The following is a 27402-nucleotide window of genomic DNA, read 5'->3' as shown; positions in this document are numbered from 1 at the left end:
GACTGTTAGAGCAATATGACAATGGAACCAATTACCTAGCATGGTCATGAGCTCTCCCACACTGGAGGCATTCAAGATGAACCTGGACAGCCATCTGTCAGGGATGCTTTGACTTGGAAATTTTCATTGTATCAATGGTACCTACTGCTTTGAAGGCTTTTGACTGAGGGGGTTGCTCAGGAAAGGAGATAAACATGGGAGTTAGTTTTACAGAGTGAGCTACAAGTGAGTTACCAAAGAAGCAGAGTATGTTTTCAGAATCTCTTTCTCTGTCTCTCTGTTTCTCTCTGTCTCTCTCATTAATGGGATATGAAAGTTAACAAAACACCCATTGTCAAGACAAGGGAATAGAACACCAATTTGGGGGCATCTCTCTCTTCTGGAGACTCAACCTGTGAACAATGGGATCCATCCAGCTGGGGAAAAAATGAGTCTCTCCATCACCATATATGCCTAAACCCACTACTTCTGTTACCTACATATATATGAGCTATTATATTACCTCTCCCCACACGTATGCACCATTGCTGGTGGTTACTCAATCATTACGTTCCTTTCATTTAAAAACAACAACAACAACAACAACAACAACAAATCATAAGGTTGGATCCAAAGGAAGTCAGCCTTAGTCCCACTGAAATCAATAGGACATACTGTAAGTTAGTCACAACTGATTTGTCCCACCGATTTCAATAGGACTCAGATGTGCATAACTTCTTCTGGATCCAGCCCATGAAGTATTACTTATTTCTTTATTTTTTATGAGTGGTTTTAAGTGAATAAAGTGAATTAGATTGAATTATACAGCCTACCTGTATATTGCCATATCTGTGTCACATGCATTCAGAAGAGGTCGATAAAAACCTTTGTATATGATGCTATATTATTTTAGTGAGAAAATCTCAAGTGACCAATTAACTTTACACATCCTCATTTCAAACCTGAAAAGGACTCAGCAGAAATTGCTTCCCTACTTTACAGGCTTGTGGGAGACTAAAGTGGAGGAAGGTAGATTCTAGGGCCATATTTATAGCTTGAGTCTCTAAACTCCAGGCGATGGTATGAAAAATAACAACAGCAACAAAAACACCTAAACAAAGAAATAAAACAACCCTGAATACATAGAAAAACGGGTTTCCAATACAGTGTAGGCATCTTTCCAGAATTTTGGCAGGCAAACAAGATTCTGAGGTTCAGGTAGGACTCTGGGATTCAGGTTGGATTGAGAAACAAGAAGGAACCAAACTAAGTCCACCTGGGGATCAAAGCAAATATCTAAATCCTAGAGGCTTTCAGAAACATATTCCAAAAAGATCAATTCTATGCTCTAAACTAAGCCTCCAATATCAGAGGCCCCATTCCTTTTTATGCCCTGCTGGCAAGAGCCAACAGGGTGGAAGTTGGTGGGGAGCAGGGCTTTCAATATTTTGTATCTGTCCACAGCTGTAGAAAAAATAAGTCCTTCCCATTGCCGGCAATGGGTGGAAAAATATTTAGACCAATTCTTGAGCTGGTTGACCTTGACCAATTCCTGGATCCTCAGCCACTCCCTCCCCACCCACTGGTATGCCCATTTTCCCTGTCTACACGGTTTGAGTTCTGATGTCATAAAGCAGGTGTGGACAACTTAGTGCCTGCAGACAGCATGTGCCCCATCCTATTATGTGGCACTTGCCGCCATGCTGATGAACTTAGCATCACTGTGGTGGGAAAAATACTGGTGCTGGCAAAAATACTGGTGGTGGCAAAAATATTGGTGGTTTGCTATACAGTTTCATGCTGCTGCAAGTACAGTAATTATTACTATAGATCCTTTAAACAGATTTTTCAGGGCACACCTTCTTCTTTGCTGGATGGCAGATCCTAATGGGTTTCTGTCTCCCAGTCCCAACAGATCTTTATTTGTAATTTGAATCAAATGGAGAATATAATTCACTACGTTTTTTAAAAAGCTTATTCTTTATTATATTTTATATCAAATATCTAAATAAATACCCATTTGCAGGTGGCATCTATACACCACCCATTCAAATGTGTAAGTGCTGTAAGGTCTTCAATACATTGCATTATAAAAGGTAAGCATTTATCCTTCCAGTGTTGTAACATCAGCCTTTTAGCTGTCAGAAGGGCATGGAGAATCCATTTGTGCCAACCATGAGTTAATTTCCAGGAAGCAGGTAGATAATGTAAAAGAGCATGTACTTCAGTAAATGTAGAGGAGCGTTCCACTACAACATTTATCCATATAATGACCTCCTTCCTAGGGATGTATGGAATGTACTCACCTGTCTGTTCCAGGGCATCAGCGGTGGTGGGGAGGCGCTCTGTCCCTCCCCCCGGAATCCTCCCTGGGCCGGAGTTGCAGCAACTCCACGGAGCCACCGGCCAGGGCCAGATGCAGCCAGTAATAATAATAATAATAATAACAGCAAAGGAGATGAAATTACAATGTTATATAATAATGAAGCTTGAAACAACCTTACAACAGCCAGTAATATATTTTATACTATATATAAAAATGAATGTGCACAATACACCCTCAAACAATATATTTAAATACAGCATAACATAATGAGAATTTAAAGAAAAACAAAAAAGAAGAATGAAAGAGAGCAAACAAATGTATGTATAATCAGTTATCTCTGACCTAGCCTGAATCATGCAGATGAAACATAAACAATTAACAAAACGTGTTTAAAGATTCCAGTTCATGGGGCTGGAACAGAAGTCTCATGCATTTTTACGTTCAGCCATGCCTCCACCATTTCATGATTTAGGAACTTCTACATCTGACCTTCAGAAACAATGCAAAATGTAGCAGGATATTTTAAGTGATACTGTAAGTTCATTTGTTTTGCCATATTTTTCACCTTGATGAATTGCCTTCTTTTATCAGCCACCTCTTTGATGTAATCCAGAAATAACATAACTTTATCTTGTTTCCAAAAAAAGATTTCCACCCTCTCTTGTCAAACACAGGATATAATTCTTTGTGGAGATTCTTGCAAGTTGGACTATAATCGTATAGCCAGTCCCTTTAGCATTTGGCACACAAAATGCCTGCTCAATATCAAATAAATAATCAGATGGCACAGGGAGTATCTCATGCAAAAAATTGTCTACAAAGGTAGGCAAATTTACATCTCTAGGCAGATTTTTAATACCAAAAATACGTACATTGGATCTGTGTGCAAAGGCCTCCAGTTGTGAAATTCTGGCAGAGAAATATTTGAAAAATAATTGTGTGATAGTTTCGTTCTTTGTCAGCCTATCTTGCAGCTCATTAACCTTCGCCTCCATTTTTTGCCAAGAAGTGTTAATTAAATCCACAGCTCCTTGCAGGGCAGTGATGGAATTTTGGATTGAATCCAACCTCTTAGATTGCTCAGCAAATTGCAAAGATAAAGTTTTTATCAAAGTAAATAATTCCCCTATGTCTTCGGTTCTCGGAGCCTTTGCCAATGGAGGTATGGGGGGAGTGGGCAGTGATGCAGTTCCTTTTTTTCTCCTTGCTGTAGCCATGTTTCTCTTCAAACAGATCTTGCAGGTCCTCAGATATTCTCAAATATTGTTGATGTTTCTTAAACCATCCCTCAGATGTTGCTGGTATTTCTTAATCCATATATTACAATGGAACATGTCAGCCCTGTATTCTCCTATTAGATAGGAGTTTCAAAACAGCTTTTTGCAATGTTTATACTCTGGGAGGGTAGTCTCGGAATCCAGCCCCCCTGCTTCTTCATGGAGAGTACTTTTCTCCAAGATCTCATCCAGCTGCTGGCTTGCCCCCTCTTTTAATTCCAGGGGGAGATGAAAAGGTTTTTCATAGGGATGGAGGAGAATTTCTCCCCGAATCTCCAGGAGGCCGAATGCCAACGCATTCAGCCCCCTAAAATTGTTGGTGAAATTCTCTGCCCCCCGCCCCCCCCCGGGATGGGACTTACCTCCTGCGAATGTCCCTCCCAGCTGCGGGTCCTGGCGGCGTTTCGGCGGCGTTTCGGCGGGGGCAGGGGCAGCGGCCGGTCTTCCGACCGGCTGCCGCCGCCTCCATTACAAAATAAAGTAAAACCAAACAAAAAAAACACCGGTGATAGGCTACATAACGACTAACGTAGCCTATCACAGCTAGATTTCCAAAGTCAGACGTCATAGGCTACATTAATCGTTACGTATCCTATCACGGGTGACTTTGGGGAAAAAAAAAGTGCGTAAACAAATGGCGCCGCCCCATGGGCGCCGCCATTTGCATTCCTTATCTGGTCCCAGTAGTCTGCGTAAAGATTTATGTAGACTACGGCGAAAATAAGGGCAACGCAAATAGCGTTGCCCTTATTTTCGCCGTAGTCTACGTAAATCTTTACGTAGACTACCCGGGACCAGATAAGGAACACAAATGGCGGTGCCGATGGGGCGCCGGCATTTGCGTACGCACTTTTTTTTTTCAAAGTCACCCGTGATAGGCTATGTAACGATTTATGTAGCCTATCACGGCTGACTTTGGAAATCTAGCCGTGATAGGCTGCGTAAATCGTTACGTAGCCTATCACGGGTGTTGTTGTTTTTTTTCCACTTTGTATTTCGCGGCCGGGGAGACAGGGCGCTTCTCCCCGGCCTGAATTTCGGCCAGGCAAGGCAGGGGGCCTCCCCCCCCAGCCTGAACTTCGGGGGGAGAACCAAAGCGCCTCCCGCCCACCACGAAGCAAGCTGCAGGACCAGGTAAGTCGCTTTTGTACATCCCTAGTTTTTCAACCTTTTAAAAAGCTGTTTGAGATAGTGTCATGCAGAGGCTCCATGGGCTGCTGCAAGGGCAACACTGGCTCTGGCTGGAAGTTGGAGCACCTTTGATCTTGACAAATCCAAACATATTAAACAGGGTGGAGGATAAGGTATCATGAGGGAGATTACAAGGCCAATGGTGTATATCCCTTCTGTGCCTGAAGAAAGCTCTGAGATCTCAGAACATTTCCTGATAATTCAGTTATCTAGTTCCCAAGCTTTGAGCCATGAAATGAGTATGTTTGTTTGTGTGTGTGTGTGTGTGAGTACACACACACATACAATACAAACACACACACACACACACACACACACACACACACTTCCCTTCAATAGTTCTCAGCCCAGGTCAGCTACTAAAAATAATATTGAACAACTAAAAACAATATAACTAGGAATGTAACTAGCAATGTGCAAACCCATCCCATCTGAGTTCTCCGGGTGCCTGCCCAGCCCCTGCCCACACTCACTGATCCTTTGACCACACTTGAGCCCCTCCCATGCTCAGTGAGAAGCCTGCACTCACCCCAGAGGCCTCATCAAGCTCTGTGGTCACCATTTTTGAAAAATAAAATGGTGGTTGCAAAATGTGCATATTTACATATGTGTGAAAATGTGCATATTTGTATGTGCATGAAAATGCGCATTTATGTGAATGCACATGTTTGTCTATGCATGAAAATGCAGATTTTTTCAAAATGTGCATTTCACGCATACACGGATATGCGCATTCACAGAAATGCGCATTTTCACACATATGCTGATATGCACATTTTTGCGACTGCCATTACAATTTTTCAAAAAGTGGCAACCTTGGAGCTCGATGAGGCCGCCAGGGTGAGTGCATACCAATCACTCAGTGTGGGCAGAGGCAAGTAGGGAAAAGGGCTCAGCGAGCAGGGTGGGGTATGCAAGCAGGGTGGGGTGGGGGTTCTGCCAGATTCCTATATGGAATCAGATGCCCGTAACACCCCTAAATGTAACCAAGCATATGAAAATTGTAAAAGCCAAATATGTAAAACATCTTAAAACAGCAGAACTGATATAAGCATAGCAGCAGCGGATATAAACCAATTCAAATGATATTTTAAAAGCATGAGAAAAATAGAAGGCATTGAAATATGTAAGTGGGTGGTTGGAGAGCTTCCACAGGGAGCACATTCCAAAAGCTGGATGCTACGACCAATAACGTCCTCAAGCTGGTCACCATCAAAGCCATCTCACAAAGTGGGGAACCAGAAGAAGGACCTCATTGAAATGGTCTCAGTTCATAGATAAGTTTGTGTGGGAGAAAGCAGTTCCTCACATTTCCAATTTTCGCCATATCAATGCGTGTTATACAATCTCTGTCCTTGAAGCTATTATCTGAATTTCAGGGTTGCAAGGCATTCTAAAAGTTTACATAGCACATCAGTGATCCTTTATCATGGCGGCTATGCTCTTTAGGACATCTCTGAACACCTCTTTCATTTGTTCATTTCTTAGACTGAAGATGAAAGGGTTCAATAAGGGTGTCAAGATGCCAGAGAAAATGGCTAATGCTTTGTTCATGCTCATGATGTCACTCTGAGATGGCCTGACATAAACAAAAATGGAGATTCCATAGCCCATGGAGACAACTGTGAAGTGAGAGGTACAGGTAGCAAAAGCCATTTTTCTACTCTCTGCAGAAGGGATCTTGAGAATAGTACTAATTATGTAGATATAAGAGGCAGCTGTAAATGAGAGGGAGCCAAGCAGTAGAATTAAAGAACCAATGAAGTCGACCAACTCAATCAGACAGATGTCCTTGCAGGCAAGATGCAGCAAAGGTGCACTGTCACAGAAGAAGTGATCAATGATATTGGGTCCACAATAAGGCAACCTCACTTTCCGCTTGAGCAAAATTGTTAAACTTCATGTAAGCATTTAACATATACCACACTGTATTGAATTATGTGTCCTTTACAAGACTGAACACAGTAAATCGGTAATTTTCACCTAAATTTGAAAGAAATATATGATCAGCTTTCCTGCAGTTTGGAGAAAAAAAAAGGTTAGTATGTCAGAACTTTACCAAATCAATGACAGGCACTCCTGCTCAACAGGCCTGAATAAAGTGCATCAGTAGTAGGGATGTACAAATCCCTTACCTGGCTCTGTTCCGGGGCATCCACAGTGGGGGGAAGGCGCTCTGTCCCTCCCCCCGGAATTCTCCCCGGCTGGCTCCACTCCATGGCAACTCCACGGAGCCGCCGGCCAGGGCCGGCCGCAGCCGGAATTCTGGCTGCTGCTGGGCTGCTGTGGCCACAAATGACGGCTGCTACGCCGGCCGCCATTTGCATCCCTGCCAAGCCGTGATAGGCTATGTAAGTATTTACATAGCCTATTGTGGCAAAAGGCAGCTACGCAAATGGCAGCCACTACCACAGCCACCATTTGTGGCTGAAGCAGCCCGGCAGTGGCCTGAAGACGAGCCAGAGCCAGAGCCGCCACATCCGCCGCCAGGTAGGCTCCGTCGCAGGGGGATTCTGCGGGGTGGTGGGGGGGAGGCCATTCTGCCACGGACACCAGGGGGATGGATTCTAAAGAATCCAGCCTCACTGGAGTCCATGGCAGAATTCTCTGACATCCCTAATCAGTAGTTCCCATGAAAATGTGAAATAAATGATATGATGGGACAGTGATTGGGTTAAAAATGGTTAATGTGTCCATTTTCAGCCCTGGTTAACTTACTGTACCTGTGGCAATTTCTACTGTATCAGTTTGAACTTCTTCTTTTTTTACAACTTTACACCCCCATCAAGTAGATCATAAATGTAAAGATTCAAGTTATTAGGTTAAGAGGTCACATTTTTATCAGCAATATACTTTTGAGGTTTCTGATGGCAGAATCTTCTTTTGTTGCTCTCCTTAACTAAAGGAACCCTCCTGAATTCTAGCCACTAAGCATGTACCCTTTAATATGCATATATTGGATATTCTACAGGATGTGTGTTCTATAAAAGAATTAGCTAAGACCTCTATAGGACAATGGAAATGAGGGCACATACTGATGCCCAACTTTGGGTTATCAGCATTCCATTGCTTCTGAATGAGGATGTTTCCTTCCCCAAGAGAGTCACCTCTTCTCTTAATAGTGAGTATCAAACTAGGAATGAACATAGGTATTTTAGCAGAACATTACAAGAGAGTAATTAACATGATTCACGTTGTTAATGAGAACTGTGTTTCCTTTGGGGACCTAGTGAGTCAGGGTATGTGTTGTACATCTTTTTTCCTCTGCATGCTCTAACCTTTTGGATTTCTAAAGAAAAAGTTTGTTTTTAACAATGGAATCCATTACAGAAAAATATTTCTTTGTCTTGCATTATTTGAAATTGAGTAGAAATTCATTTGGGTAATAATGAGGTCATGGCCACTTGCATGTGAGATGACAAACAAAGAAATTTAATTATTTTGCAGCTAATTAATTCGCAGAAGTTGTTGGAAAGGTTTGTTGTTTATGGGATCAATCATATGCAATGTAACCAGTTTTTGAGATGGTTCTACAATTGAGGGCCTTTCCAGAAGCATTTTGTCCTAAGAGACATAAACATGTAAAATTAGGAGCACCTCTGACAATTCTTTTGGACCACATTTTTGATCAGCCAAAGGCAAAATTCCAATATCTTGCAGTTCACGCATCCATCTACAAGAAATCCACTTGAAAGATCAGATTTGATGCATTTTTCTTTATGGCTCTCCAGTCGAGAGGAATCATTCTAAAACAATTTCCACATCAGGACAAATACATTTCTAAATGTACTTTGGTCAGGTTCATCATGCCTATAAATGAACAATTGTGACAGATTTGTCCTTGTCTTGGGATTTATAGGGATTTTATTTATTTATTTATTATTTCATTTCTATCCTGCCTTATTAAGATCTCAGGGCGGCATAGAGATAAAATCAATGTAAACAGTATAAAACAATATATAATTTAAACACCTAAAAACATATTAAACTATTAAACAAGCTAAAACCAGTTAAAATCTAAAACAGTTAAAACAATGTGCTAGGAAATGCATTTTGCCTTCAAAGGCTTTGGTAAAAATCCACGTTTTTACTTGGCACTGAAACGGAACCAATGTCTGTGCCAATCGGGCCAGGCAGGGGGAGGGCATTCCACATCCGGGGTGCCACAGCAGAGAAGGCTCTGAAGGATAGGCCAAACCACCTGGACAGTCATCACACCTCTCAGCTCAATGAGTTCCCTACCTGCTTTTCAGTAGCTCAGTTTGTTACTTGGTGAATACAGGACGGCCCTCCCTGCCTCAATCCTCAACGTTCCCACAGCACATGTAGCACTGGATCCACCTGCAGCCTGGCCCAAGGGGCCAAATGACAGAATCACTCGATCTGGTTGTGTGACAAAGCACCGGCAATGCCATTATCTAGACCTGGCATATGGCATGCAAGAAGAAAGATACTGAATTGCAGGCATTGTATTGTGAAAGCCCATACCAGCTGCATCACCTTAGTGTTCTTTGAAGTGAAGGAACTGATAACTCCGATGGTGGGCTTGGTGGCACTATTATTGCACCATAAATTAATGGAGGAAATGCCCCAAATATCAGGCCATAACCAGATTGCCACAACAATGGGAAATAATCCCCAAAATGTAAGGTCCCTAGTTAGACCTTATTTAATCTATTCCTCTAGCCATTTCTGTGTACAATGTCCATCCCTAAAAATGACCCTGAATCCTCACTAACAGGAAACCAACACAATAGGCAGTTATTAGTCAGATGTAACCACCTCTGAACATGTTGTCATTAAAGTGCAAATAATTTAGCACCATTATTTGTGTTCGGATATTTCATGTGGTTGTACTGTTACTTCCTAGGTCTTCAGAACAGAGTTTCTATTAATGCATCCAGTTTGTATTATATGTCGGGTTCACAATGGTGGTATAAACGTCAAATAGATTAGCATTTATATTGAAATGTAAGTCGATTTAATGGTCAAATGTAGTTTTGTTAACTAGGTTGCAAGCTGGTTGTAATAGCTAGAACTCTGTGCTTGTACAAATCTCCCTAGTCTCAAGGAACACGCCACTTTTCAAAGTTTAACAGCAATTGTCTCAGTATGGTTATAAAATTATTTGAAATTCGTGGAACTGTTTGCCAGACATCTCTGCATGTGTTCTACACTGATGCATCATAAATGGAGTGCACCCCATTAAACAGAGAAAGCTTTTCAACCACTCCATGCAGCTGAGATAAATATATTGGTGATTCCTAGCTCTCCTTGGAATTCTGGATCCTCCTGTTTGACAACAGAAGTCCTTCAACAGAGTTGTAACTCCTAAAGTCACTTTATCAGATGTGTAGCTTCAATATGATGAGACCTTCCTCATGGTCATTGATTCCTTAGCCCCATGGGACTATTTCCTTCCCAGTACTCCCTAAGTTGAATCCTTTTGACAGTCTACTATAAAACAGGGACTTTAATTAGTATTGATGGACTTGTTGTGATCCCAATTTTATAACCTCAGAATATCTTGAAGAAAGAAAGCATGGTACTTATCCCAAGAGAAATATCTATACTTTCATACTAACTGGGCCTCAGAGGACTATATGACGTAGGGACGGGATTGTCAGCTAATAATACATATAGAAAGCCAGGAAGATTAGCCAGATGTTTTTTGAAAGATTGGAAATGCCATTTGGTGCTGTAGAAACCAATCCTAAAATTGAAATATGTTATTTTTTTCAAGTCTGTGACCATCTTGTTGTTGAAACCAATCTGTTTGCTTGCTATTCTGTTCTGGTGGTATATGGATGCCAGGGCAGATTTTACCATTCATCATATTCAGCACTTGACACCTGTGGTGTTATATTGATGGCTGATGCTAAAATTGATGGTAAATCTAAATACCTTTAGTATCTCTTCCCCCATGGTCTTCATGGATTTATATGACCAGCTGTCCATGTTACAACAAGCAAAGCTGAACTAGTAAATTCAAGGTGCATTTTATTAATTTTACTGTCTTCTTTTACCTGAGTTTAAGTTGTTCAAATACATATTATAACTGTGCCCCATAGCTTTTGTAATATATATTTGCAAAATATTTATGTATTGTCTGTTTTTGCTTACAAGAACTGGTCAATAATGGTCTAGCAGAAATTAATTTGATATTATCCCCCCCCCCAGGGGGATTGCTTCTTTCATATAAATTAGTAAGAGAACTCACAGGCTCTAACAGATGAGAATGGCATTTGATTAATTGTTCCTCTCATATCAGTAGGATAAAAACTACTCTGATGGAAGACTGTAAAGACAGAAAATGAATGAATCAGTCTTCAATAAAGTGAGTAATACTAAAATGATCCGTCCGTCCGTCTATCTATCTATCTATCTATCTATCTATCATCTATCATCTATCATCTATCTGTCTATCATGTTTGTCTGCTTATCTGTCTATCAATCTGTCAGTCTGTTTGATGTTCATATTAACTAGTGCCATGCTGAATTTTTCTCCCACATTATTTTCAACCAGTCTCATTCAATTTGACAGAAAAAGAAATGTCTTCTGAAAAGAAAAATAAAGTAGAAGAGATTTTGGAGAAATTCTCATGGGTTGCATTCAATGTTCTTGTGGTTCCTTTACTTAGGAGGTGACTGAGGTGTGTGTACGAGTGTCCTGTCTTTCATCGTGCAGTCATCTCTCTGCACCTCTGTTAGAGATTATCTCCAATCACCACTCAGAAATTTCACATTTGGAAAGTCCTGGGGAAAGTGCTCAACCCTGAAGAATGGCAACTACAGCTGAGCCAAAATTTCTCAGGCAACATTTTTCTCAGAAAAATCCTGAGATGTTTCTTTTTCTTATCCCTCAGCCCACACCCCTGGTGGCCACACAAAACAAAAAACAAAACCCCTTAGGAAAAAGAGAGATGCTCTGCTATGACCCTTGCCAGTGTGAGCCCTACCAGTGAGAAATTGTTGGATAATTTCTTCTCCCATTGGAGAAATTTGGTGAAATTCTCCTCCTACTTTCTCTGCCCACAAATAGAGTGGAGAATTTTGAGAGGTCATTTGTACACACCTCTAATATTAACATATGAGGAGACACAGGGCATTTCTACACCAGCCTAAAATCCTGCTTTTAAAATGGGGCTTTCTGCTTCCGTTTTAAATGCAGGATCACAACTGACTCCCTTTACATGTGCTCCCCTTCCCCCCTCCTTCTCCCCTTACCTGAGTCTTCCATTATCTTTCATTGATCTCACTCCTCTTCTTCCCATTTTAACTCTTTTGACAGAGGAAACTGAAGCGGGACACAACAGGGTAATTTGATAGTTTATTATCTGCAATGTATTTAAAAATGGAACAAAGGGCATTTATTGCAGGAGGGTCATGGTGGCAGGGTCACTGCGTCATGTAAAAAGCCTGCAAACTTCTGTGAAGGAGCAATCTCAATCTCAGGATAAAAGCCCAGTGTGAAGGAGCCCACAGCAATGTGATAGTACTCATGGTTTTTATGCAACAGTCTAAGATCAAATCTCTGGAATCTCCAATTTTAGATGTCTCATCTAACTGTCAGATGATGTGTGAAAGAGTTCTGCCACTGGGCTTGGAGAATTCTTGTTAGTCTAAGTAGACTGTACTGGGCTAGATGACCTAATGATCATGATAATGATAATGATAACTCAGTAAAAGACTAATTTGTATGTTCATATTTGTTCACATTCAAGCACTGAGAAATCCTCCTTGGTATCCATACTTGGTACTTTGTAAGCGTATGCTAAACCTACAGTCCTATGGCATGTATTTGGACATCAATGTGTTTTTCCCTCCAAGTAAATGTAAGAGGTGACAATTGGTGCTCTGGAGTATGTGTGATGTCAATACATGTACATGTCTGTAGATCTCAGAGATGGAGAGATTAGGAGCATCTCTACACCACCCTAAAATCCTGCATTTAAAATGGGGCTTTTTGCTTCCGTTTTAAATGAAGCATCATGATGGACGTCCTTTACACGCACTTCCTCCCCTGAGTCTTCCATACATTTCATTGATCTAGCTCCTCTTATTGTGGGTTTTCTTCTTTTCATGTGGGAACTCAAGCACTGTAATTTTATAGCTCATTATCTCCAATATTTTAAAAAAGTGGGATAAGGGTCATTTACTGTGGGAGACGACCTGGAGGATGACAATATCATCTAAAGGACCCACAAACTTCCATGAGTAACCAATCTCAATAGCAGGATAAAAGTTCCATATGAAGAAGCCATAGGTTGGCAGAAACTGCAGCTGCCCCATCTTCCTGAAGTACCACAAGGTTGTTAAATAAAAACCCTACCTCCTAGAAATGAAAGTCAGGGATATATCTGAATCAAGAGATTTCGATCCCTGGAGCAAAAAGCAGGAATCCTGAGCATGTTAATAGTTTTCAAAGATTTCAAAATGTTGTGAACCCCTGCACTCTCTAAAAGCTGTGTCTTAAGCTGCAATCCTATATGGACTTACTTTGGAGTAACTCCCATTGAACTCAGTGAACATACTAGTTTTGAGTATACATGTATAGGATTGCATTGTTAATCTAATACTTACAGCAAAACCCTACTGTAAGCCTATGCAGAAGTCTACTCAGGAGTAGGTCCCATTGAGTGTTACAGGACTTATTTCCAGTTAAATATATATAAGACTGCAGGCATGGGGGGTGTTTTTTAAGTTGGTTAGATCCACATTATCCCATAATGTAAAAAGTTTATTATCAGTATTTCACCAATGTATGTAGTACTTAACAGCAGAAAAAAAAATGTATAGAGAGGCAGATCCCTGTCCTAACAACCTCACAGTCAAGATATGAAATGTATCCCCATGCTAAACTATTTATTATTATTATTATTTATTGTTAATTGTTATTATTATGTATTACATTTCTATACCTTCCAATAGCCAAAGCTCTCTGGGAGGTTTACAAAGACTAAAAATATTAAAAATACATTCTACAGAGATTTAAAGCCATTTACATAAAACGTACATGAACAGACAATATACAGAAGAGAACATATATCTAAAACAACTTCGAACAAGCAATCTCAAGCAAACAACCGTAACCACAAGACAATCCAGGATCGATTAAAACTTATATGTTGACAAATACAAGTGTAAAAGTAAACTACAGAATGTGCATACATTGGGACAAGGTCTAGATTAGAAGATCTATTGGTCCCTTCTAGTTCAGTCATTCTGTTTTACACTGTTTCATATACATCAGTTAAGAGTGAAGTAAAGTTGAGGCAACACAGAACTTTGGAACTATGTGTGTATGAACACTTGCTCTCTAGGAATTCCCCCAATGCTTTATGTTGGAACAAAGAAATGTCCATCATGTTCACTGCATTTTTAAACAGGAGGGCATGAATTATTTTCAAGACACCTGAAATAAGGGAGATAATATTATCCATATCACAAGAAATAGGAAAATAATAGTAAGCACCACAGGTAGAAATTGATGGCTGATTCACAGATGAACCTTGATTTTATGCACACCTGGTTTGGGGCTGTTTGAACTTGACACAGATATCGTCATCACTTAACATTCGCAGCACTCAAGTGTAACTTGCATGTGTGAATGTGTCAGCACAGTTATAATAGCACAGACTGAAATATCAAATGTTCTAGCTACCATCACCTCCAATGCAATCTTTTTCAATTGACAGATTCAGCTGCTAGTCATCACTAAATAGCAATCAAATGTAGGGTGATTAAGCAATGTACATACATGTGTATAACAGGTTTTGAAGACTGGCAGCTGGATGTATGAACTAACTATAACCAGTGTAGTGTAGTGATTTGCATTGGACTTAAAGGGTTCTGGGATCAAAGGGATTAAATCAATATGAACAGAAGAACTTTCTCACATACATAGATCAGGAACATGGGAGGTGCAATGGCTGTATCAATAATACTTTCTCTGAGATATAGCACTACAATTTCACTTTAATTTATAACAACATGCTTTCTCTTTATCTAGTTACTGGAGTAAACATGAAGAAACATGAGAAGAAAGAATGCAACACATGTGACTGAATTCATCTTAATTGGATTCCCCAACCCTTGGGAGATAGAGATCCTCCTCTTTCTGTTGTTCTTCATCATGTTGGTGGCAACAATGATTGGGAACACCATCATCATAACTCTAATATCTATTGATTACCGCCTACGATCGCCAATGTATTTCTTCCTCTGCAACTTGTCTATCATTGAAATCCTTATGACTCTGACAGTGGTGCCAAAAATGATGCAGAACTTCCTACTGGAAAGGAAGAACATCTCCTTCTATGGGTGTCTGACACAGTCATACTTCTATTTCTTGTTTGGCACCTCTGAATATGTTCTACTGGCTATGATGTCTTATGATCGGTATGTAGCCATATGTTGTCCACTTCGTTACAGTACCATCATGAGTGGGAAGGTTTGTATTAATCTGGTTGTAGGCTCTTGGTTGAGTGGGTTCTTTTCCATACTTGTTCCCACCGTGATGAAGCTGGGCTTGCCCTACTGTGGCCCAAATGTGATCAATCATTTTTTCTGTGACAGTGCCCCTTTACTCCATTTAGCTTGTGCAGACACCCGTCTAGTGGAATTTATTGACTTCATTGTCTCACTTCCCATTATTCTGGGTTCTCTTTTCCTGACGCTAATCTCTTACTTTTACATTATAAGCACCATTCTCCAGATCCCTTCTGCCACAGGAAGGCAAAAGGCTTTCTCCACGTGTGCCTCCCATTTCACAGTGATTACCGTTGGCTATGGCACCTCTGTCTTCATCTATGTGAGGCCTTCCCAAGCTCACTCTATGAATCTCAACAAAATTGCTTCTCTGGCCACCACTGCAGTGACACCCATGCTCAACCCCATAATATTCACCTTTAGAAACCAGGTAATCCAAGAGGTTTTCAGGGACTCTGTTAACAAGTACATAGGGATAACAAAACAAGCAGGTTGAAACTGGCTGAAGTGTATTTATTTTTATTCTTTCCCACCTACCTTTCCTCCAAGTGGCTAATCATGAAAAGCACACTCCCCTCTTTAATTCTAACAATAACCTTGTGCAACTGCTTGGCTGAGAATAATTGGTCCAAGCCCTGAAGTGAGCTTCTTATGCACTGAGAGTACTACAGAATAACTAAAGGCATTCCAGTTCTATATCACCTTTCTCTCTTTCTTATTTTAGCTTTAGCTTTGCTGTTTAAAATCTGTATTTTAAATTTCTGCATTGCTGCTAGGTTTCACTCTGGTTTTATTCTGGTTGTATTGTTATATTGTGGTTTTAATGTTTTTTTTATATATATTTTTATATTGTTTTACTGTGTGCTTTTTGGTTTTAATTTTTGTGAACTGCCCAGAGAGCTTCGGCTACTGGGTGGTATAGAAATGAAATAAATTAATTAAATAAATAAATATTATTTTAAAATTTCTGTAAAATTTGTATCTCTGGAGATACCCAATGAACTGAAGAGTTCTAATCAATTGTAACATGTGTATTCTATTTAATTTAAAATCAATCTTAAACATAGAAAATGTTAAAGAAACAATTTTAACCATAAAAAACCAAATCATTCCTTCCTTGTCTCACTTTCTTAACTATTTCAGTATTTTACATTTTATTGTATTTGTGATGGATAGAAAGGATATCTGGAATAGGGGTGTATGAACCCCACTCACCTGAGTCCTCAGGGGGTCTGTGGGGGGGGGATACAATCCGTTCCTCCCCCTGGAATCCTCCCCGGCCGGCTCCGCTCCACAGCAAGTCCGCAGAGCCACCGGCTGGGTCCATCCGCTGCCGGACTTCCGTCCGCTGCCATTCTGTGGATGGAAATGGCATTGGGTGTAGCGGACGCCATTTGCATCCCTGCTCTTTGCTGTGATAGGCTACGTAAAGATTTACATAGCCTATCACGGCAAAGAGAAGGGACGCAAATGGTGTCCGCTATGCTGGACGCCATTTGCGTCCGCAGTCCGGCAGCGGATGGCAGTGGACAGCAGCGGACGGACCCAGACCCGGCCGGCAGCAGGTAGGATCAGGCCGGCACGAACTTCGCGGGGTGGTGGAGGTGAGTGGTCCATTCTGCCACGGACTCGGGGGGGGGGATTCTTAGAATCCAGCCTCATTGGAGTCCTTTGTGGAATTCTACGCCATCCCTAATCTGGAAAAATAGTTCAACCATATGATTAAAAAAAAAAAAAGACAGGGAAAATTTGTATCAAGCAAAAATAGGAGGATTTTTGGAATACCAACTGAACCCCAAATTAAATGAATATCCCAGTTCTGATCATGTTTACTCATATATGCCAATGCCACTCATTTCAGTGACAGTTTCTTTTGTGTAAACATTCTCAACATCAGAGGAGGCTGGTGGCTCTGATTTCAGTGGGGTTGTGCATCTGATCTGGGTTTCAGTCAGTACCAGTCAGAACTTTAATGAAGCTATCCAAAGTGCTGAACTAATTTTGTGGATTGTGTCCAGCACTTTGGGTAGGTTCTGTAGAGTTCTAACTGGTTCTGACTGAAACCCAGAGCGGATTCACAGCCACACTGAAATTGGAGCCACCAGCCTCCACTGGGGTGCAAATGAATCTTTTACAACTCATTACCAAAAGCACAACTTAGCCAAAGTTGAGAAATGCTCTAACCCTGGTGCCAGCTTGTCAGGCAAAAGGGGGGGCGTCACGGGTGGGTGGAGTGAGAAGAGGTGGCTGCTGCCTATTGGGTGCCCCCCCCATGGCACCACCAGGCAGGGGAGGGGTCGGCAGAGCCCTCTCAAGCTCTGCACCCCCTCCCAAACAAACTTTCTCGCTCTCGCGGCTGTCCTGAGTGAGAGAGATCCGGATCACGACCTCGCCTCTTCTCTCCCTCCACAAGGATTCTCTCAGATTCTAGCCACATCGGATGAGGCGTTTGGCCTTGGCTTGACTGTCCTTGTGGCCTCCGATGGTCACTGAGCTGGCAGGGGAGCCTGCACTCACTCCAGCAGCTGCACCTTTGCTCCCTTACGCCGCCACAGCAGCAGCGACCAGCTCCAGCTGGTCCCTGTCGGTGGAGGTGGCGGCAGCCGGCACTTGCTGTGCCTTTAGTTCGGCTGCACCTTCTTTCCCTTGTGCTGTGGCAGTGGCCAGCTCCGGCTGGTCCCTGCTGGCGGTGGCGGGCACTTACCACACCTTTCGTGTGGCCATGCCTTCTCTACCCCATGGCAGTGGCCGGCTCCGGCTGGTCCCTGGGGGTGGCAGCGGCCGGTTCTCTCCATGCTTTTTGTGCGGCTGCACCTTCTCTGTGGCCACACCTTCTCTACCCCGTGGCAGCAGACGTCTCCAGAGGCGACCAGCTCCTCCTGCTCCCTGGCGGTGGTGGCAGCTGGTGCTCGCCGCACCTTTTGTGTGACCCGCACCTTCTCTGCGGCTGCACCTTCTATACCTCCCACTGCAGTGGCAGCCAGCTCCAGCAGTGAACAGCTCCGGCTGGTCCCTGGCGGCGGTGGCAGCCGATGCTTGCTGTGCCTTTCTTGCGGCGCTGGGCACGCTGGGTGACCTGAGAGGCCTGCACCTTCCCTGGCACCGGCTGCTTGCCCTCTGGCCATGGCGGGCGCGGCTGCTGGCGGTGGGGTGTGCACACCGCCACGGCATGGAAGCCATGTGCCTGGCCCCACAGGCTTTGGGCTCAAGCCCTTTCAACTCCCTCCTTTCCGAACCAGACACCTCTGGGCTGGTTTTTTTGGGCCTTTGGCCCTCAGGTTGAGGGTTCCAGGAGGAGGGCAACTGCCTGTGCCCCCCCTCCAGATGCGGCTGGCCTGTTTGCTAGTGGGGAGACACCCTTCAGTGGCTCCAGAGGGGGCAAATCCGAGCCTCTCCTTTGCCTATTTCTTTCCTAGGCCTGCGGGCCACTTAGGCTTTCACCTCCGCCCCATCTTCAGTGTTCTCCTCCCCCTCTGAGGGGCCCCATCCCTTTCCATCCATCATCCTTCATGCCCCCAAAGAAGAGAGAGGGGGGCTGTAAGGGGAAGGGGAGAGCCCCACGACTCCCCGCATAAGACCACAACATAGGCATGACGCTGAGCCCAAGGATGATGCGGGCTCAGTCCTGGCTTCAATCCTTTCATGGCTGGAAGTGGCTGAACGCACCTCTGGGATCCCCCCCCCAGCCGGGCTTGGCAGAACCACTGCGGTCCAGCCTAAGCGAATGCGACAGCACACGCAACGTTCACTGTTGCTTTCTATTGCAGCGCACCTGGACACCATTGTGGTTTCCACCTGTCCTCTCAGGCTCACCTTAGCAGCACACTATCGCCAGAGGCAGTCCATGCCGTAGCTGCCGCCATTTGTGTCCCTGTATTTTGCCGTGATAGGCTATGTAAATATTTATGTAGCTTATCACGGCAACCCCCCCACAAAAAAACAGCGGATGCAAATGGCGGTGGCTACGGCAGCCGCCACTTGCATTCCTTTTTTTTTTTTTTTTTTTTGCCATTTTAGCCCACGTAAATATTTACGTAGGCTATTACGGCAGAAAAAATAGGGGAACGCAAATGGCACCCACTACACTATTTGCATTCCCTTTTTTCGCCGTAATAGCTTACGTAAATATTTATGTAGGCTAAAACGCGAAAAAAAGGGAACGCAAATGGCAGCCGCCCTAGCTGCCGCCATTTGCATATGCTGGGTTTTTGTTTTTGTTTTGGCTGCAGGCTGCCCAGCGGCCAGATGTCCGGCTGCGGGCGGCCCTGGCCGGCGACTCCTCGGAATCTCCACAGAGCGGAGCCGTCTGGGTTAGGATTTCGGGGGGAGGTGCAGAGCGCCTCCCCCCCACCGTGAATCACCCCGTCAAAAAGGTAAATGACTTTCGTACATCCCTAGGACAGAACCCCTCACTATTGGCTATGCTGGCTGGCTAGAGCTGATGGAAGCTGTAGAGCAAAACATCTGGAGGGCCACAAGTCGCCCATGCATGATCTAGATGAACAATGCAATAACATATTTGGACAAACATGCATCCCCAGGATTGGTTGTAGCTCTGTGCTGAGTATATATTCCATGACAAACCATTTATTGCTGTATAGTGTGTAGAACAGACTGAGCTCAATCTCAGATATACATCATTTGCTTGTCTTCCTCCTAGATATTATTGTCTTCCAGCACAGACTGAAATGTTGATTATGGTATGAAACTATTCAAGTTAGTTGAGTTGGGTCCAGACTCAGATTTGTATCCAAATGCTTCATTCTAGAAGCAGTTCCATCAGTGGAATCAGGAGGGGGGAATTTCTCCCTTCCTCCAAAATCCCATACATACCCTGAAAATGTGATCCAAGGGTCTGGGAAATACTCTGGAGCAGATTCCTGGGTAGCTCAGAGGACTGCAGGGAGGGAGGGGAGGAGAGAGGGAGAAAATCCCATCATGCTAGTGTAGTATTGGATTTAATACTTACTCTTGCTTAGAGTAGGCCTGCTGAACTCAGTGGGACTTACGTTAGTAATGAATCTAAGGTTGATAAAGACAGGATGCAACCAATTATACTATGTGAGAGATGCACATATGAAATGCATCAAATAAAGTGATACTTCTGATCGTTGAACTGTTTTATTTTTTAGGTTGCCTTTACTTTGTTTTATTATGTGCTACATTGTTTTTATCTCTTGCTGCAGCTTGTATTTTGTGCTATTTTATTGTGATTTTGTATTTATGCACACTGCCCAGAGTACGTAACAGACCAGAATTACAAACATACAAAACAGATAAACTTAATTACAGAACAGATCCTATGTATTATGTAATAATGCCATTTACAATTATTCTAGTGGGGTACTTGGCAGTGGTGGTCATGATGGAAGGGGAGTATGATTCTTGCTGGCTTACTGGGTCACTTTTTTCATATCTCTGATGATCAAATTATAAACAAGAAAAGAATCAGTTATGATCTGAGAAATTACCTCTACCGCATTTGACCCATATCTAATTTATGTGGGGATATACTGCAAATAACAAGAATTAAAATCCTATGTTTTGTAACATGGAAAACTAATCCTGGCTGTTCTACACATTCTCCCTCCCCCACCCCCTCTCTCTGATATGTCTGTTTTAAAATGGTTAAAAACATTTGACACATTATAAAACTATTAATGATCCTGATTCATTTTGCTGCTCCTACATTGATGAGTGGGACCTCTTGGTTCTGCTTTAGATAGCCTTAGAAGAAACCAAGATTTCTTCCACATCAGCCAGTATCTAGAATGGATTGTTGGTATGCACAGAGGTGCCCCATTATGCTGTGCTAAGCCAGTCTGCACATGCACCAAGGTGGCCTCCAGCATGTTGCAGGTAGGGGAGTAAAATGAGGCCTAGCATTATCTAGAAACATTTAGGCGTGAAAGACACCAGCCCTTCTTTTGTGTGTTGTTAATTTTGGAACAGACTGGAACATTCTAGAATATAGTCAGTCCCAGGACAGGTACAGAATTTATCATTCTAACCAGCACTCTGACTTCAAGCCCAGATCACAGCTGTGGAATCCTTTGCTTCCATCCCTACTTTATATTACTCCTTTGCTACCTTACAAACAAAGATCTCGGCGGTTGAGATCTTCATTGGAGGCCTATCACTACTTGCCCCTGTGTGCAGAGTTTAGGAAGGCAGGTACCTGAGAGAGAAGGCTCCCCCCCCCTTTTCTGTAGTACTGTCCTTGGAATTGACAGCACAAACACAGCCATCCCATTTCTACACAAGCTTGTGATGTATGGGTTCTTGTTGTTTTCTCAAAATCTGTACAGAACCTTTTTGTGTACATTTTTCCTAATATATGCATTAATGTACACATTGTGTGCACATGTCTGAAAGTACACAGTTTTGTGCACACTTTCCCCAAATATATAAATTTTTCACCTATCCCTACTATGCCCCATCTGTGTAGCTCCCTCCAGAGGGAGATTCATCCATTGCCTTCCTTTGTATCTTTTATGCATCAGACAAAATCTGTCCTGTTTCAATGGGTTTTGGTTGTTTATTTTTGTGTTGTTTGTTTACCAGCTGGTTTAATGTGGTGGTGTGCTTTGGTGGGACAATGCTGAAATTGGCTCTGCTCTTTTATTCAACATTTCTTAGTTGGGCTGCTATTTCTATTTTGTACATTGATATTTATGATATGTCATTCATTGCTAGGTGCCTTGATTACTATTTGTCGAAAGGTGGACATAATTTATTTCTGAATGGGTAAAAAATAATAATAATGTGGAAGGTATAATACAAAATTGTGTATACTACAAACTATGGATGGTGTGGAGAATGTGGAAAGGGAGACATTTTTCTCCCTCTCTCAAAGTACTAGAACCCGGGATCATCCTATGAAGCTGATTGGTGGGAGATTCAGGACAGGTAAAATGCAGTTCATCTTCACACAGCACAGAGTTGAACAATAGAATTCGCTACCACAAGATGTAGTGATGGCCACCAATTTGGATGGCTTTAAAGGGGGGTTGGACAAATTCCTGGAGGAAAATGCTATCAATGGCTACTAGTCTTGATGGCTATGTGCTACCTCCGGTACCAGAGGCAGTGAGCCTATGTACATCAGTTGCTGGGGAACATGGATGGGAGGGTGCTGTTGTGCTCATGTCCTGCTTGTGTGTTCCTGGTTGACAGCTGGTTGGACACTGTGTGAACGGAATGCTGGACTAGATGGACCCTTGGTCTGATATAGCATGGCTCTTCTTATGTTCTTAGGTGTAGCAGAAACCAATATTAATACTATTGATATAATTAGCAGTAGTAATTTTAACCTGGGAGCCTAGCCCAGTGACACGCTTAAAATCCTTTTGATTTTAACAGAACAGTATTATATCATATTGTGCAGTGTTCTACAGTAGTTTATTTAGTCTCTGAAAAGTTTCTGAGTGTCTCATGAGAATAGTCTTATATGAACATGTTATTTAATCATCTGGAAGGAGGTATTTAGTTAAAGGGTTGTTTGGTGTGTTGTCAGGAGAGAAGGAATGAGAGAGGGAGAATGATTACCATCACATGAAACTACCTTTGGAAGGAATATGAAGATGACAGCTACGATGCAGGTCAATTTTCATATGTTCACCAAGGATAATATCTCAGTGAACTGTTCTGAATGCACTAAGCATGCTATAAAAGCTATTTCTGTTGGGGTCCTCTGAAGTACCTGAGATCACAAAATGATCGAATCCAAATCTGCGATATCAGTCTACATTTGGACAAATACAGATTCCTCAAATTTTTGCCCACCCTGTAGGCTTCTATGTTTCTTTAGGAGCTGGGGGCTGGAAATGCAGCTGAGACTTCGACTGAAGATTTCATGGTAAAAGGACCACAGCAACACACAATACATGATTCATGTGAGTCACATCTTGCTTCGTATATATTAAAACAAGTTCTGCTGTCTTCTCAGTTTGACAGTTCAAAATATTGGTGTCACATCAGCTGCAAAGAACAGTGCCAGCATTATTTTTTTAAAAAAAATTAGCAGTGCATGTTGGTTTGGATGTTGAATTTACTAAACAGAACAGAAACTTTTACAAGCTCCAAAATAGGGCCAGCCCTGCCACACAACATAGTGACATGTTCAGCTTCAGGTGGCACCATGAAGTTTGGATAAGAGTGGTCAGATGAAGGCAGAAATTGGTGTCTGAATGGTGCAGCAAGACGTTTGAAATTGTTGGCTTTAGTGGGAGGGGACCCTTCGCTTCAGTTAGCAACTGTCATGGGCCAGTAGTACCCTTGAAACGTGCGTATCCTTACAAAAAAGCATGTCTTCCTTCTCTTTCACCTCTCCAAACCATTGGCTCAGTAGGCTTAAGAGAGCCATATAGGAGTGAATGATGAAAGAAGTGTGTTGCAACCAACTTAATGTCCACTGTTCTCAGTGGAAGTGCAATTAATATTATCTGGATATTGAACCACAGTGTCTGCCTATCTGTATTTCTCTCTTTTTCTTAGGCATGGCAGAGAATTCCACCACGGATCTCAGTGAGGCCGAATGCCAGCGCATTCGCCCCCCCGAAATCCATGGCGGAACAAAGCCGCCCGCCCCCCCCCCCCCCAAATGGGCCCATAATGGAGCCTACCTTTGTTGGCCGTTCTGGTGCTCCTCGAATGGCGGTCGCATCTGCAGCCGCCATTCGCGTCTTTCGAATGGCCGTGATAGGCTATGTACTTACATAGCCTATCATGGCTAATGCAGGGATGCCATTTGCATCCCTGTGGAGGCTTTCTCACTATACAGCATTATTTCCATATGTATAATTTTCATGTTTGTCAGCTGTTTATCAGTTTCCCACCATTTCTTTATCCTCCCATTATATCAATTCATCTTTAATTTCTCATTTTTTAAAATGATTTTACACTTTGCTTCTGTTTGCTTTTTTATAGCTTTCTCCTCTGGAAAAAAGAGGAATCAATAAATGTATTAATATCTATTTTTAAATGATGGGGGAAATGAAGGCATTCTTTAAAAAAAATTCTTTAACAACAGCAACAACAAAATGAATGTATTGATGTTGAGTCAAAATTTGAGGAATCTGCTGGTTTATTGAGTGTGATCTGTCATCAGATGCACTTCTGTGTGTCTTTCTTTTTTACGCCCTGCTACATTATTAATTATTTTCACAATCTCTCTGCTTCTCCCAGGAATCTCTGAAACCATAATGGAGAATCAAACTATCATTACAGACTTCATCCTACTTGGTTTTCCAGAACTACATCAGCTGGAGGATCTCATGGGTTTCTTCCTCCTTGCAACCTATCTGCTCACCTTAGCTGGAAACATTATGATTATTTTCATCATCACTAACAACCATCATCTACACACACCCATGTACTTCTTCTTATGGAATCTTTCCTGCTTAGAGATCCTGATTACAACCTCTGTAGTGCCAAAGGTTCTGTCAAGCTTTTTACTAGGGTTCAAATCCATTTCATATCCAGCTTGCCTTTCACAGTGCTATTTCTTCTTCTTCTTGGGAAGCAGTGAGTTTGTCCTTTTAGCAGTCATGTCGTATGATCGTTACGTGGCCATTTGCAATCCACTGTGCTATGGATCAATTATGAGTACTCAGCTCTGTCTGTGGCTTGTTATGGCATCTTGTGCTACTGGCTTTTTGGCTACTATTCTCCCAACCATCCTGGTTGCAAGCCTTCCCTTCTGCCGTGACAATCGCATTGATCACTTTTTCTGTGACAGCTTGGCCTTGATGAAACTGGCTTGCTCTGATACTAGCTTTGTGGAAGTGGTGAGTTTCTTCTCATCCTCAGCCACTATTCTGAGCTCTTTAATTTTCACTGTGCTGTCCTATACTTACATAATCACAACCATTCTCAAAATGCAATCTGCCACTGGGAAACACAAGGCATTTTCTACCTGTTCCTCCCACTTGATCATTGTCATTCTTGGCTATGGCAGTTGCATCTTCATGTACGTACGGCCTTCAGGCAGCAACCCATCTGTTAATAAGATGGTTTCTTTGATCAATACAGTGTTGACACCTGTGCTGAGCCCATTTATCTTCAGTTTGAGAAATCAGCAGGTAAAAGATGCTGTGAAGGCAGCTTGCATTAGGTGTGCAGCCTACTCAAAGAGTAACCAAAAGCTGGGATATTGATTTTCAAAGAGAAAGCAAGAGAGTGGAATAAAGGACAGGAATAAATGTAAACCAAAATGTCTTTTTCCTGATTAGATACCTTATACTTAAATAATGACTCCAATAATGGAAGGATGTCTCTTTAATTGTTTCAGCTAATACTCCTGTTTACAAATTTACATTTGTTTTTATTAACATTCAGAATTCCCTTGGCAATAATATCACATCTCAGCATTAGCTATTCAGTGATTCATAATTCACACTAAAACACTGGGACTCGTTAACTTGTAATTAGTTAGCAATGTTGCCCCTAATAAATTGGAAGGAATTGTTGAAGCCATATGACTTGGATTCAACAACTTCATTCTGTGAATAGGAAGAACTTTCATTCACAGAAGAGGTATTTCATAAGCAGAAGGTGCCCTTCCATAAGAGGAACTCTCTTCCCATGAATCTTTGGAATCTTTCCCATGCACCTTTGGAATCTTTGGATTCAAGCCCATGTTTCTTAGAATATTAGCTGCCCTTTAAGGAGACCCTATGATGTGCACAATTTAATTGTTGAAGAAGAAAAGCTCATCAGAAGAGGATCTCAAGCAGGGATTCAAAACACTTTTGGCCACAAGGGCTGCATGTGATGCTGGCTTGGGGTTCAAGGACTGCTTGTGAACACATACATGCACACACACATATACACACAGACACACACATATACACACATGTATGCATCCACACAGTAGCAATCCTGATGCAGATCATTCTTCCCTTGCTGCTAGAAGTAGCAAGGAAAGAACAATCTGTGGATTCTGAACAAGGCAAATATATAGATGGATCAAGCAATAAAAAAACAAGAATAAGGATTTTAAATAAATATGTCTTATGAATTCACTGTTGTATTGGAACACTCCAGAATTGTGACACCATTTTCATGGATACCTAGCCTGTGTCTCTATTTTTTCAGAGTGTTACTCTAAGAACCCCTCCCAGCAACTGCATAAACCTCTGTGGCCCTTGCCTCACTGAGCTGTGAGTTCCAATGTCAGTAGAGGCAAAATGGGGCATTCTGTGCGTGGGCTGGAGCAAGCTTGGGGGAAGACTTAGATCTGCAGGCTCCAAAGCCTTCCAATTCCCTCAGCATGTGCTAAACTGGCAGTAAATCTATGGCAGCCCTTGAGGTGGTGCCGATTAATTCCCTCCCACCAGAACCAATGAGAGAGAACCCAGAAAAGTGCGGGGGGGGGGAGACACCAAGGGGGGGAACAGATGGAACACCACTCTTTCCTCCCTTGTCTCCTAGCCAATGTGAGCCAGGCAAGGCTTTGGATATGGTGAATCCTCGGCTTTCAGTTCCCACCCCACACACACACACACACAGATCACAGTAAGACTGCTCTGACACTCAGTTCAATGCAACATCTATATACAAAGACACAATATATGAGCATAAATAAAGCCTACCAAACCATTTTATTTTTCAAAAATGCCCATTCTTTATGGGGATATTTTGCAGGTCAAATGGTCTCAAATGATCCAAAGAAACTTGAAGCAATAATATGCAAGCCAAACAATTTCATATGTAATTGTAGAAGTCCACCTACTCCAATAAAAGCTGATGAACATGTTTCTACTTTTGTCTTTGTCAGCAGCTATTAGACTATCCACAAGATTCCAATTCCTCATCTATAGATGATCACTAGAGATCTGGATTGATCTAGGAGTCTGAGTCTGATTACCAAGATGAAACAGAGTCATTTGTGCAAAAAAGATGACAGTTTAATGGTATAAAAGCGATGCAGAATATATATGCAAAGAAAGCTCACGGTCCCCCTCAGCCAATGCACAGCTGAAATGTCTGTCTGGGCCCCCCACAGACAGGTGAGAAATCGTTCCTCATACTGGCAAAAGTTCTCCAAACTGACCACACTCATTGCCCCTCAGAGCGAGGCCAAAGTGCAGGGCCTGAGGACTTGCATTTGCTTTCTCTTTTAGGGATGGCGGAGAA

At 42.4% G+C, this 27402-nt stretch overlaps 2 protein-coding genes across 2 annotated transcripts; both read left to right on the top strand.

Moving 5' to 3' along the window:
* The first annotated feature begins 14809 nt into the window (after positions 1–14809).
* On the top strand, positions 14810–15760 carry LOC146341521 (olfactory receptor 6M1-like). The gene has a single exon (XM_084807512.1). The coding sequence runs from the start codon at positions 14810–14812 to the stop codon at positions 15758–15760; it is 951 nt and encodes a 316-aa protein (XP_084663638.1).
* Positions 15761–24467: 8707 nt separating this feature from the next.
* On the top strand, positions 24468–25421 carry LOC146341520 (olfactory receptor 6C65-like). Its single transcript, XM_084807511.1, has one exon. It carries the CDS (start codon positions 24468–24470, stop codon positions 25419–25421), a length of 954 nt encoding a protein of 317 aa, XP_084663637.1.
* The last annotated feature ends 1981 nt before the right edge of the window (positions 25422–27402 follow it).

Source organism: Heloderma suspectum, chromosome 6 (assembly GCF_057233095.1).
Source record: "Heloderma suspectum isolate Gila_16-S chromosome 6, 16-S_ref, whole genome shotgun sequence".
Lineage (NCBI taxonomy): Eukaryota > Metazoa > Chordata > Lepidosauria > Squamata > Helodermatidae > Heloderma > Heloderma suspectum.
Note: the sequence above shows the minus strand (reverse complement) of the source record. Positions and strands in the feature narration are given on the sequence as shown.